The 14211-nt window shown below is 42.5% G+C and overlaps 1 protein-coding gene across 1 annotated transcript; it reads right to left on the reverse strand.

Annotated features, from left to right (window-relative positions):
* Positions 1-707: 707 nt before the first annotated feature.
* On the reverse strand, positions 708-11889 carry LOC306734642 (FERM domain-containing protein 7; the record flags this gene model as incomplete). Its single annotated transcript, XM_079216004.1, has 12 exons — positions 708-1928; positions 2255-2330; positions 2503-2571; positions 2787-2950; positions 3031-3126; positions 3443-3590; positions 4543-4657; positions 5160-5257; positions 5334-5412; positions 6494-6536; positions 6611-6715; positions 11764-11889. The coding sequence occupies 12 exons, from the start codon at positions 11887-11889 to the stop codon at positions 708-710; spliced, it is 2340 nt and encodes a 779-aa protein (XP_079072130.1).
* Between the last annotated feature and the right edge of the window lie 2322 nt (positions 11890-14211).

A 14211-nucleotide genomic window follows, 5' to 3' on the forward strand; every position in this document is an offset into this window, starting at 1 on the left:
TTACCTTGTCCAACCATTTGTAAATCTTAAATCGAATTTATTGCCTCAATTGACCAATTTTGTATCTTTACAAATGCATTTTCTTGCCTCACCCAACCTTTTTTTTAGCAGAGTTGTTCAGACATCCCATATTTACTGAATTTAAAATGATATGGCCAGTTAATGGTCTGCCAAATGTAACAAGTTAAAACACAATTTTCAAAGACGGAATACTATAATTAACCTGTTCCACCTGCAGGACAAACATCGTTGTGGATATTTAAAAAAGAATGCATCCCATACAGCTAATGACTGTCGACCCTAATGCTGTGCATCTTGTGGTAAATCAATGTTCCCAATGTTGATATTTTACACATACAGACTCAAAAATCTGAATTCCTTCAATGCATCGCCAGCCGTAGTAGCATAACAACACGTGAACTGATGGCTGGATATAAAAAGGCCGAGGCAGCAACGAATGGTTGGACCTTTGATCAGCTAGGTGGGGTACAGTAATAGAACATTTTAGAGATTTTGATCATCAACATGAGCGAGCTTGTACCCGTAATGACGCTACTAAAGAAGCTGAGGTGTTCAGTAAAACAAGGCAAAAACAGTACATTTCATCTGCCAGTACACCTCAAAAACAACATACACCTTTGATTACTCCACAGTCTCTTATGTGTTGACTGTGATCATATCATGAACCTTTTTGTTTCCGTCTTCATCTACAGAGTGACTTCAGTAATCTTTGCAGGACCTTTCGTCCCGCCTCCCGTCTTCCCTTTCTTATCTTCTTCCCCCTGAAACTCTTTTTTCGCTCTCTCCTTCGCTGCTCTATACTCCTCCTCCTCCTCTTCCTCCTCGTCCAGTTGGAGGCTCCCGGAGGAGAACCTCATCCTGGCGAGTCCGGGATGAGTCTGCAGCACTTTGCCCAGCGGGGGCGGCGGGCAGTAGTACGGGTAGAAAACCTCCGGGTCCGAGTCGCTGTAGTTCCCAGAGGTTCCTCCGATCATGCAAAGCGAGGCGGGTCTCTCGGGCAGAGGGGAGGAGTTCAGCGGGAGGTAGGTGGGTCTGGAGGGGCGCGTCAGGTGGGGGTAGTAACCGAGGGGACGGAACTCGGAGGCGGGGTCGAAGGCGGGGTTGGAACTCCTCGAGAGGTGGAACTTGACGTCGGGTTGGCTCGCCACGCGGCGAGGCAGCCCGGGGAGGAAGTTGGAGTCGTCGCTATAATGACCCGCCTCCGTGCGGCCGACGCCCAGGAGCCTCGCCCCGTTACTCCCTGGCTGGTAAACTCGAGCCAATCCCAGCCCACCCGACCCGGAGGGGCGCAGGTTCCTCCTGATTGGCGAGAGCGACGGCGAGTCGCGGCCCCGCGGATAGAAAGGCGGCCGCGACAGACCGCCCATCGCCACGTATTCCCGCCTCCTTTCCTGCGGGAAGCGCTCCAGCGAGGAAACGGCAACGTAGTCCGACAGGTAGGGGTATCGGTTGAGAGGCGAGGAACCGGCCAGCGGGAATCTTGGGAGGATTGGCCGATACTGGTAGGCCGGACTGTTTGGGTAGAGGAGCACCAGCTGCTGAGCGGCGTCCGGATGCGGCTGGGGGTTGGGCCGCCGCCGCGAGCGGTTGCCGTAGACGCCGGCTAGCCGTTGGGCTTGGCGCTGCACCCCGACGCGTCCGCCCCTCATCTCCTCCATCACGGACGTGGAGGCCGATCTCGTCTTGGGCGAGGGGGTTGACGTGTGAATAGATGGAGAGAGAGGGGCGACTAGGGTGAGAGGCCGGGTCCTGTGGGCGACCTCGACGGACGATTGGCTGCGTTTAGCCCCTCCTCTTCCTCCGAAGTCCACGTCGTCCACGCCTCGGTGGCGTGGGTCCAACTCGTCCTGACTGCAGACCGCCAAGGCGTGACCCGACCGGGTGAACAGGTGGGATTGCTCATACACCTAAGGAGGTAAAAAACACAAATATTAGACGATACTGCAAGCAACAATTATGTTTACCAGCTATTAATTGATCGTTTGGTCAATAAAATATCGGAAAACTGAAAAAAAAGGTAACGTAAACCCAAAGATATTCAATTTACTGGATGTAACCAAGAAAAGACGTCAGTTTGCATGAAAAATTACAAACGATTAATTGATTAGTTTAGCCAACAACACTTCTTTGAATTGTTCTACAAAAATCATCATCATCATCATCATCATCATGTGTACGAACAGAAAAGACGTCCATATGCATGTTTATATGCGTAAATGGTGGTTTTTCTTACTTGTTTGGAGACGTCCGTGAGGAGATCGGGAGAAGAGCGACACTGTCTGGGATCAAAGTCTGACTGACCGTAAGTCCTGATGAAGACAAAAAGACATGATGAGGCATAACAGATGAGAACCAAAAGAAGAGTTCTTCAATTCAACAATAAGAGAAGCGAGTAACTTCAAACCTCTGAGTTTTTCATAAAAGGGGGACATTTTAGCATCAGAATCTGTGTTTACTACGATCAGATGAGTTTATTCTCACCTGTCAAAGTGCGAAGGCTTCTTCTCCCCTGATCCCATACACTCTAGCAGCTGTTTCTGCGTCCGTCCGCTGCCACACACAAACAATGTTTTTAAAATATTGTATATATTTGTAAGCCAACCAGGAGGTGAACCTCTCACTGGTTTACTCAAGTACCTCAACATTTTACTTAAGTATTTCCATTTTCTGCTATTTTCTCCACACTTTATTACAGAAATGTAAGTATTTTACGTGAAAATCGACTGGGGCTTATTACCGTTCACACCACGCAGTGTGTGTCGTACCTGTATCTGAAGCTGGAGCCTTTACAGGACAGCAGTGTTTTGTGCATCGTCTTCGGCTCCTCGGACAGCCGGAAGAAGGCGTGGTACTCCACACACGTCTTCCAGAAGGACTTGCACACGTCTCGGCTGGCCATGGATAACTCCAGTGTGTCCTTACACGACGGCTGCATGGACAAACACTTCCCATCAATAGACGCACACGGCACGTGCACGGATAGATATTTAACAAGCGCAGTGTCCTCACCCCGACTTTGTCGTGTAGTTTGATGAGGAAATGTTTGCGCTTGAAGCTTAGCTTTCTGATCTTCCCCCAGCTGAACGTGTTGATTTTGGTGTTTCCCTAGAAAGTGAGGAACAAAAAAACATCAAAATGTCCTTCGGTGCAAGACGACAAAGATTTTGGTCGGTTTTCACATGGCGGTGGGGCAAAATTAAAAGGTTGAGGGATCACCAAATTCTTTAGGATTCACCGTCTGCATGCCCTGGATGTCTGCACCAAATCTATTGTCAATCCACTCAATATGTGTTGAGATATCTTACTTTGGACCAACCAACAGACGAACCCTTCTCCCTGTAGCTGAGCTGCTACAAACAGCACCTCCTGCTGGCCGAGTAGAGTCACGCCAGCTTTACGTTTGAGACCGTGAACCACTAACCTGAAAGACCAGGACTCCAGAGTGTGTGACCGCCAAGTTGATCCTCATTCCCTCCCCGTCGTGAGCGGGGTGAGGCCTGATGGCGTACATGTCGAGCTTCCTCGCCACCTCCAGCAGCTGGATGTCAGAGTCTCCTGGAGATGCACCTCTACAGAGAACATAACAACCAAACACATGTTTACCATCAATGACGTTGGGTTTCATTAATGTGAGGTTCTGTCGACTTTGTTTACTCCATATTTGTGGCCCTGTGTTTGGGTGAAAATCAACCACAGACAGTACGAAGTGGACCTAGCACACACATCACCCTTTGGTTTTTGGTCTTGAGTTTATTTAGCAGTCGCCATCTTTTTTTTTAGGGGTCGGCAACTTGGATTTTTCCGGTTACAATGTTGGTTTTAACAACGTCGTGGTAGAGACTTGTCAATCACCAAAGCATCCCTTTCTTTATGCTCTGTTTGACTCTAAATGACCATAATTTACTAAATGAACATCATGCTGTATTGAAGAAGACTTGAAACTAGAGATTGAGACATAAACTCATGTTTACAATGTTTACTGAGGGAATACATCAAGAGAAGTAGAGTCATTTATATAGACTTCTATACAACCAGAGGAGTCACCCCCTGGTGGTCGGGAGAGAGAATGCAGCTTTAACACATGAAGCATAGACTTCTATACAACCAGAGAAGTCGCTAGAGATAATGCAGCTTTAACACATGAAGCATAGCCTTCTATACAACCAGATGAGTCACCCCCTGGTGGTCAGGAGAGAGAATGCAGCTTTAACACATGAAGCATAGACTTCTATACAACCAGAGGAGTCACCCCCCTGGTGGTCAGGAGAGAGAATGCAGCTTTAACACATGAAGCATAGACTTCTATACAACCAGAAGAGTCACCCCCTGGTGGTCAGGAGAGAGAATGCAGCTTTAACACATGAAGCATAGACTTCTATACAATCAGAGGAGTCGCCCCCTGGTGGTCAAGAGAGAGAATGCAGCTTTAACACATGAAGCGTTGACTTCTATACAATCAGAGGAGTCGCCCCCTGGTGGTCAGGAGAGAGAATGCAGGTGTAAGACCCACAGAATGAGTACCTGTGTTTCCTGTGGAACTTGGTGATATTGTGGTCTAGATATTCCTGGTTGGGGACGTACTGCTTCATCGCTAAATGGTGACTGTCCAGCTCCTCGTCATAATCCCCTATCTCTGCTGCAACACACACATTTACAGAAAAATAACACCTGGTATAGCAATGTTTGCACAAATAATAAAATGAATCTACTAGAAGTAAAATGTCTGTATACAACACCTACATTACAAGCAAAATGTACTGAAAGTAGTTGGTGATTGATCAGGAAAAATGTTTTACCATACATATGTGATATTTCTGGATTAATATTACTGCTCCATTTATGTGTATGTTCCAATGTAATACTTATATCCTGTTGGCTAGTTTAATGTACATCTTATTCTATGAGATCATCAAATCCCGTGAGGACCTTGTTTCTCTAAAAAGAAAAACAGCAGAAAAATAGCTTTGTGTCGATGTATTTTCCAGTTGATCCAACTAGCGTAAGAGGATTTTCTCAACACATAAAGAAAACACGCCATCCTTTGGTTTATCACAAACATTCAGCATCAACACATCTGGAGATGCAATGTTCTCACTGGACAGGAAGGTGATGAGAAACTGTTTTAACGTGACGCTTACACTGCAGTATGTGAGAGACCAGCAGGGCGGCGCTGTTGTCATTGCAGGTCAGACTGCCGTTGGACAAGTCCTGCTTTATCTGTAAGGCAAAAAGATACCTACACACACACGTTAAGATAATCTATGATTGCAATTTTTAGTGCAAACATTAATCATGTCGGAGGACGCTGTTACCTGGTGAGGCTTCTCTTCAGTTGTCCAGGATCTGGTGGAAAGAACTTCACTATGAACCTGAAGAACAGATCACTGGTGTCTGACAAGACAGAGAGAGAGGAAAAAGAAGCTAAAATACACAACAAAATAAAAGTCAATACACTGAAAAAGATCAAAACCCAATATAGATGAGTCTAACGGTTCTGATTGTTAAAATTCCAATGGAGACAAAACAAACAGCCATTTATTTTGAAATTAAAATGTATTTCATTCTAAAACTCACTTGAAAACTGTGAATGCAATTCAAGTTTAATTTTCATAACGGGCTCATGATTATCACATAGAAGTCTCATGTAACACATTTACTGGTCATATCAAACAAATCCTCACATAAAGGTTCGTACAATCCTCGTTTTTCTTGCATTTTCCAACTAAAGTCCTGCAACACGTGTCAATTTCTGCATACATTCTTTTTAAAATAAACTTCCCTCATCACAGGACACAACTTGGTTAGGTTTAGGCAACACAAAATTCTAGGTTAATACTAGGTTTAAGAAAAGATGGTGCAATAATTTGTGAGGTTTAGGAAAAGATCGTAAAATACATAGTTGGGTTTAGAAAAAGATTGGGGTTCAACCACGGAAGGATTGAAATAAGTTATGCAACAAATAAATCTTGTCACACACAAGACACTAAAAGCGGTCTCCTGGGTGAAATACCTCAATGTGTTTATTTGCGTTTTTTAATACTTTCTGGTTCGTTATTACATACAAATTGATTTTGTGGGATATCTACGAATTACAGCACATTCAATTGAAATGTAAAGAGCTGAACGAGAAGAGCCTGGACCATATAAATGAGCAGAAACATTGTGCAAAACAATTTTTAAAAAATGAAAGAGGTCCGGTTTCCCCCTTGGGACCTTATTTCAGAAAGAAAGAAAAAATGCATGCAAGTCAACGGCCAGAGACAAATAACGTTTTAATCCTGTTTGAATTGTGCCATGAATTAAACTTTTGAGTTTGCAAGTTAAATACGTTTCTCGTTTAGTCAATCATGATCATTTGACTACCGATCATAGTTCCAACTCTCGGCTCATCTTTCTTTAATTTCAAAATAAAAGATAACTAGCCTGAATCCACTGAACCACACGTTAGATGACAGACGCTTTAGAAACTTACATTTAATCTGTTTGACCAGCGGCTTCAGCAGCTCCAACCACACCTGCAACCGAAACACAGATACATGACAAAGAAACCCCTAAATAATCTTCGCTCGTGTGTTTCTGCATTTCTTACGTAGTTGCCGCCGTGGTGCCTGAACTCCAGTCCAAAGTACTCTTTCTCCAGCAGCTTCAGATGGCCACACACTTTGTTGAAGAAGTCGCCTCCTAAAACCTTTTGCTGGGAGAGAATTAAAAAGATGGAGGAAGAGAGTGAGTGAGAGGGATGATTGGATTTTTTAAATTGAGATTCGGGGACTCCCAGGGGGCAATGTGGTGCAGCTCTTTGTTACTTAGTTCACTTTGCATAATGAGAGTTTGTATAATATGAGCTGGAGGTTCATTGACTCTTTTGCCTTTCACACAAAAAAAGGTCAGAAACAAGACATGCAGATGCTTGATTTCATCATTTTTTGGGTTGTGAATAAGCTATAATTTGTCGTGCACTTTTCTACTGGTGCATGACTGCAGGATTATGAAAAACTAAAGTCTAACGTTGTTATGTCTGTTTCATGTCATCATGTCATGTGCTGAAAAGTGGGCAATATATGGGTTCGGCTCTACACGCTAATTTCTGTTGAAATCATTAATTTCTGTTATAAAAATACATTCTAAATTGAGATTAATCGACAAATGAAGATTATTGTTTAGTGTAACTCTGACTCTTAACTTAAAGTAACTCTAACTTTAAAATGTGACCATGCGTTCGGCTAATCCAAGTGACAGCATGTTTGGCTAACGGAAGTGACAGCGTGTTTGGTTAACGGCTAACGGAAGTGACAGCGTGTTTGACTAACGGCTAACGGAGGTGACAGCGTCTTTGGCTAACAGCTAACGGAGGTGACAGCGTCTTTGGCTAATAGCTAACGGAGGTGACAGCGTGTTTGGCTAACAGCTAACGGAGGTGACAGCGTGTTTTGCTAACGGCTAACGGAGGTGACAGCGTGTTTGGCTAACAGCTAACGGAAGTGACAGTGTGCTTGGCTAACGGAAGTGACAGCGTGTTTGGCTAACGGAAGTAACAGCGTGTTTGGTTAACAGTTAATATATAGCAATTTGTGTATTTTCCCTTTTCTTCTAGACAGGGAAATTATTAAATGTTATGGTATGGCACAACCCTCTTTAAATAATAGATATTTAATATATTTAATGCATTTTTTGTGATTTCAGTATTGTTTTGTTGAACTGTGGAAGTTTTGATAAGGTATCTTATGAAGACTGTTGTATTGTCAATATTTATTTGTGTTTATTTTGATTTGATCAGTTCCTCCTATTTAATCCTATCCACCTCAAACTTCTTCATGCCTCCTGCTCTCTCTTCTTTTCCTTCCATCCCTCTCTCCTCTCTCTAATTACATAGATGCTGCTTATGCATTGCACCACAAGGTTTCTTTTTTTTATCGATTGCTGTCTGCGAGCCGGCGTTTAGCGCCCCGGCGGGGGTCGCTGGACGCCCTTCATTAACTTGTCATGAGAGGGAGGAAGAGGAAGGACGGAGCAGCTGTAACCGATTATAAAGAGAACACAGGCCTAACCGATGATTACTGGAAACAAATGGCCGCCCCCAGAACAACGGAGCAGTTAATTTCAATAGAGCGGAATAGAGTACAAATTGAGTGGAAAGCTACTTCGTGGTCCAATCTGGTGCCTCAAAATTCATCTGTTTTAAGCATGTGATGGAGAACAATGCTTTTTTAGGAAATACAACTTTACTAGATGTATTTCTTTTTTTGTATTGTGTCTATTTAGATGTTTAAAAATAAAAAATAAGCTGGTGTTGAGTTGCATATATTTGGCATGAGGTGGAGTGATGTAAAGACGGCGTCTACCATTTTATCTAAATGACCATAATTTACTATTTTTCCAGTTACAATGTTGGTTTTAACAACGCCGTGGTAGAGACATGTCAATCACCTTTAAGCCCCGCCCTAGAGCGTCCTTTGCTTTATGGTCTGTTTGACTCTAAATTACCATAATTTACTAAATGAACATCATGCTGTATGGAAGAAGACTTGAAACTAGAGATTGAGACATAAACTCATGTTTACAATGTTTACTGAGGGAATACATCAAGAGAAGTGGAGTCATTTATATAGACTTCTATACAACCAGAGGAGTCGCCCCCTGGTGGTCACAAGAGAGAATGCAGCTTTAACACATGAAGCATATACTTCTATACAACCAGAGGAGTCACCCCTGGTGGTCAGAAGAGAGAATGCAGCTTTAACACATGAAGCATAGACTTCTATACAACCAGAGGAGTCGCCCCCTGGTCGTCAGGAGAGAGAATGCAGCTTTAACACATGAAGCATATACTTCTATACAACCAGAGGAGTCACCCCTGGTGGCCAGGAGAGAGAATGCAGCTTTAACACATGAAGCATATACTTCTATACAACCAGAGGAGTCGCCCCCTGGTCGTCAGGAGAGAGAATGCTGCTTTAACACATGAAGCATATACTTCTATACAACCAGAGGAGTCACCCCTGGTGGCCAGGAGAGAGAATGCAGCTTTAACACATGAAGCATATACTTCTATACAACCAGAGGAGTCACCCCCTGGTCGTCAGGAGAGAGAATGCAGCTTTATCACATGAAGCATATACTTCTATACAACCAGAGGAGTCACCCCCTGGTCGTCAGGAGAGAGAATGCAGCTTTAACACATGAAGCATATACTTCTATACAACCAGAGGAGTCACCCCCTGGTCGTCAGGAGAGAGAATGCAGCTTTAACACATGAAGCATATACTTCTATACAACCAGATGAGTCGCCCCCTGGTGGTCAGGAGAGATAATGCAGGTTTAAGACCACATTGGATTCACTTCTGTCTATCCACCATCTTTTATCCTCCACCTCCACATCTAAGTGTGGGTTTGGTCTCTCACACACACACACGCACACACACGTGTCCAGATAAACTATATTTATCACAGGGTGGGTAGAGTTTATTTTTGCCCTCATCCATCCATTCATCCCCCTTTTTTCTTTTCTTTCTTGCTTCTATTTCTTCCTACATCTCTCTGCTCCTCCTCCTCCTCCTAGATGCTAAAGGTCCCGGAGGCCCCTGGGAAACCGACAGAGAAAGCATAGGCGTGGAAAACGGGAGCTACTTTGCTAACACAATACTACAAGCAACACACACACACACACACACACACACACACACACACACACACACACACACACACACACACACACACACACACACACACACACACACACACGTACACGGCGGTTCATAGATAGCAGTGTTTACATTTCAGCCGTTACCACTTCGGGAAAAAACATCAGATGTTCTTGGTATTTTTCTGATTCGTTAAGTTTATTTTCAAGAAATGTTATTAGCAAATTCACGTGAATTTAATTATTTGTATTTAATGTAAATCTGTCGCAGACAATTTATTGCAGTCGCTCAACAAAGATCATTATTATGTTTTATGAGGCTCACAGCAAGGCGTTGATTCAACTTTTAATGATTTTAGCTTGATCTTTGTTGTCGTGTTGGCATTTCACTGCAAGAACAATGTTTAATTGATAATTAGGATATTTCATGTGCTGGTGAGGACGTTTTCCATTCACGATTTCTAACTGCTTAACAAAACTAGTTCACAAGATTATTTGTGTCCCAATGTTTATTTAATTATGAATTAATAAAAGTGTCTTTTAGTCTTCATTGTTATTTTTGGTTTTCATTTTGTCCTGTCATCCATTCATGAATCCATCTCTGGCTGCAACAAAGGATTATTTTCATCATCAGATTATCTATGGAATATTTTCTTCTTATCTCCTAAAGTTGCTTGTTTTTTTCCGACTAACAAACCCAAATATATTTAGTTAAGCAACATGCAAGACAAAGAAAATTAGCAACAATTTGAATTTGAGAAGCTGACTTTCTTCAAGTTTTAACACTTTCCCTTAAAATTATATTTTAATTGAAGGCAGTAATTAGTATCTTATTGAGTATTTCTAGAATATTCTCGCTTCTGAGGAACTACAGCAGCTTTATGGCATTAAGCATCTGTTTAAAATATATGTTGTGTACTCTCTCTTGCTTCTGATGGAATAATAGATAAATGGATGTAAATGGATGGATAGATAAATGGATGGATGAATGAATAATGGATGGTGGCAAATACTGGCTAGATAAATTGATGGATGAATGGATAATGGATGGATGTAAATGGTTTGATAAATAAATCGATGGATATATAACTAGATGGACGGATGAATAGATAAATTGATGGGTAGATAAATGGATGGCTAGATGGATAATGGATGGATGTGATGGATAGATAAATGGATGCATGAATGGATAATGGATGGATGTAAATGGTTGGATGGAGCCCAGACAGAAGTTTGAGATGTTAGGGACTGTTGCTGGTTTCAACTCTTGGACAGTTTAGGAAGCAGCAATACTCTCAGAAATCGGTGTGAAGGGAGACATGGAGCTCTTAACGTGACACATTTAGCGACTCAGATCCTTTACTTCTACTGTACTTGTATGGTCAAGAATACTCTGTTATGACTAAAAGTCCTGTATTATAAAAGTGCACATTAGTAGTTTAGGGTTACAAAACTGTACAACTATATAAATGATAGTAGTGGAGGAAGTATAACATATTGTACTTCATTAAAAGTAGTAATCCCACAAAAGTACTAAAAAAGTACTATGAAAAAAGACATAAAGTACCAAAAGTAAATGTAGAATAATGTATATCATTGGATCGTTATTATTGATGCATTAATGTGTTCATTACGTTAATGATGCGGCGGAGCTAATCTATAATTACACATCATAATTTATTAGTTGATTTATATTTTGTATTTTTAATCTGCAAAGTAACTAACAGCTCTCACATAAATACAGTGAAGTGGAACAATACGGTAGCATGAAAATAGAGTACAAGTACCTCAGAATTAGACACAGTATTAAATGCACTTAGCCCCTCCCCCCTGCTGCTGACTCTGTTTTATAGATTACATGTGATTTTCCTGACCTACTCTGGAATTAAATATTATAGAATAAATACAGTTTTAAATCGTGAATCCAGGTGTTGAAATCCGGGTGTTTATTTATGTATTTATACAGGAAGGAAAAAAGAAAAAACAAAAGCATGGGATATATTTAATAAATCGTACTTATATGTTTTTAAATGCAGCAACAATGCTGTATATCATCATATCGCAGATAGAGGTGAAATAAGTACACATGAATTTGAACTCACCTCCACCTCAAAGGTGCGCTCGCTGTCGTCCAGGAACAGCACGCGCAGCCGGAGCTTGGCCTCCTTGGAGACGCGGGTCCTGGTCGCGAGGCTGCCGAGTCCGCGGGTCCGGTGCGGGTCCCCCATCGCGCCGCGCCTCAGGAGGGGCCGCCCGGGACAGCCTCCATGCGGCCGCTGGGTCCACGAGTCCGGGCAGGAGCACGACGGCTTCACGCGCTCCGCATCCTCCTCATCCTCCTCATCCTCCTCTTCCTCTCCGGGGACCCGTGGCTGGAGCGCGCGCTCTCCAGATGACGTGACGTGGTTTCCAGACGCTGAACCCACGCGCACCGCGACACACGAAGTACTACAGGGAGGAAGTACTGAGTACTGCATTCAGGGTAGTACTCGAGTAAAAGTACTGAGATGTCATCAGGAAAATGTACTTCATATATAAAAAGTACTCCTTATGTTGCAGATTAGTCCTTATGGAGACTATTATTATGATTATTATGTATTTTAATGAATCAGTTAATAGCATTAACACGCCAGCCTGTAGTGAAAAGTACATAAAATGAAGTACTGTACTAATGTACACTTTCTAAGTACTTTATTTGAGTATTTAAAAAGGTATCTGCTTGAAAAAATTGTTCGAAATGGTTAAAAAATTTAAAAAAATACACAATTTGTTATGATGCAAATATATATATTTTTAATTTCATGAGTTTCTCTGCTGAACACAACGAGAAAAGTCTCCGTTTGAGCCGGAGGTTCGAGTCCCCGTCTCAGCTGTACACTTCCTGTTGGGCCACAAAGACTTAAAGTCTACTCCTAATGTCACGTGAAACTTTCACTGTCAAACTCTGCACATGAATCATAACGCACAAAAATGAACAAATGAAAAACAAGCCTTTTAAATGTCAACTTTTGTGATTTTTGTATGAAGTCTGGTTATAGGTGAGATTTATAGTTTTTATTTCCTCTTTTCTCCTCGTGTATTTTCTGTAAACTCGAGTGTTAGGAGCACAGAGATGATGCTACACTGTGTGTGTGTGTGTGTGTGTGTGTGTGTGTGTGTGTGTGTGTGTGTGTGTGTGTGTGTGTGTGTGTTTGTGTGTGTGTGTGTGTGTGTGTGTCCTCCACGGGAATAATATGAATTTCACGGTGGCTGGACGCTTTTAGAGGACTGACCCGTCCTAAAGTAGGCTAGTAGTGCAATGCCTCTACTCGCCTCCAGCATGGGCCGAGCACTTAGTGTGTGTGTGTGTGTGTGTGTGTGTGTGTGTGTGTGTGTGTGTGTGTGAGACACACATGTGAAATGTTGGTCAAGTATTTTCTGTTTCCTTTGTCTGTTCCCGTGATGACACACATGCACACATCACACGTACAATGCAACACCACCACAAGAATCGGCGGTTGGATCCAATTTGATGGAACTTTATTGATTTTGCACAGAGAACAAGTGGAACAGGAAGTAGGCTGCAAAGAACTGTATATAACAGTGTCACAGTAAGGTGTACTTTCTAGGAAATAAGGGTTCTGTGTAGGAGGAAGGATTCCATAAAGAACCCTCTTTGGAAGTTAGCGTTCTTCAAGGATTGTTGAAAGATCCTCTCAAGCCACGCCCACAAGAACTGTGATCCAGAACCAAGATTGTTGTGGGTTGAGCTGCACCACATCAACCCTGGTCCTGTAGGGGGTGTATGAACTAGTATATGTGTATGGAATATAACAAATATTTATTTTAGAACCCCCTGGGTGTTTTATGAAAGCCTTGGAATATGAGCGGGTTCTCTGTAGAAGCCCCTAGGTGTGTTCTAGATAAAACCCTTGGAATATGAAACGGTTCCCTGTAGAACCCCACAGTTATCGCATAGATAAAACCCTTGGAATATTAAAGGGTTCCATGTAGAACCCCGATGAAACTCGTAGAATATGAAAAGGTTCCATGTAGAACCCCCTAGGTGTTTTTTTGATAAAACCCTTGGAATAGGACAGGGTTCCATCTAGAACCCCTAGGTGTTTTCTTGATAAACCCCTTGGAACATTAAAGGGTTCCCTGTAGAACCCCCTAGGTGTTTTCTTGATAAAACCCTTGGAAGATGAGAGGGTTCCCTGTAGAACCCCCAGTTATCTTGTAGATGAAACCCTCGGAACATTAAAGGTTTCCCTGTAGAACCCCCTAGGTGTTTTTTTTATGGTACCTTTGGACTATGAAAGGGTTCCCTGTAGAACCATTGAGGTGGTTTCTGATGAAACCCTTGGAATATGAAACGGTTCCCTGTAGAACCCCACAGTTATCGCGTAGATAAAACCCTTGTAATATTAAAGGGTTCCATGTAGAACCCCGATGAAACTCGTAGAATATGAAAAGGTTCCATGTAGAACCCCCTAGGTGTTTTCTTGATAAAACCCTTGGAATAAGACAGGGTTCCATGCAGAACCCCCAAGGTGTTTTCTTGATAAAAC

This window comes from Taurulus bubalis (genome assembly GCF_910589615.1).
Source record: "Taurulus bubalis genome assembly, chromosome: 3".
Taxonomy (NCBI): Eukaryota; Metazoa; Chordata; class Actinopteri; order Perciformes; family Cottidae; genus Taurulus; species Taurulus bubalis.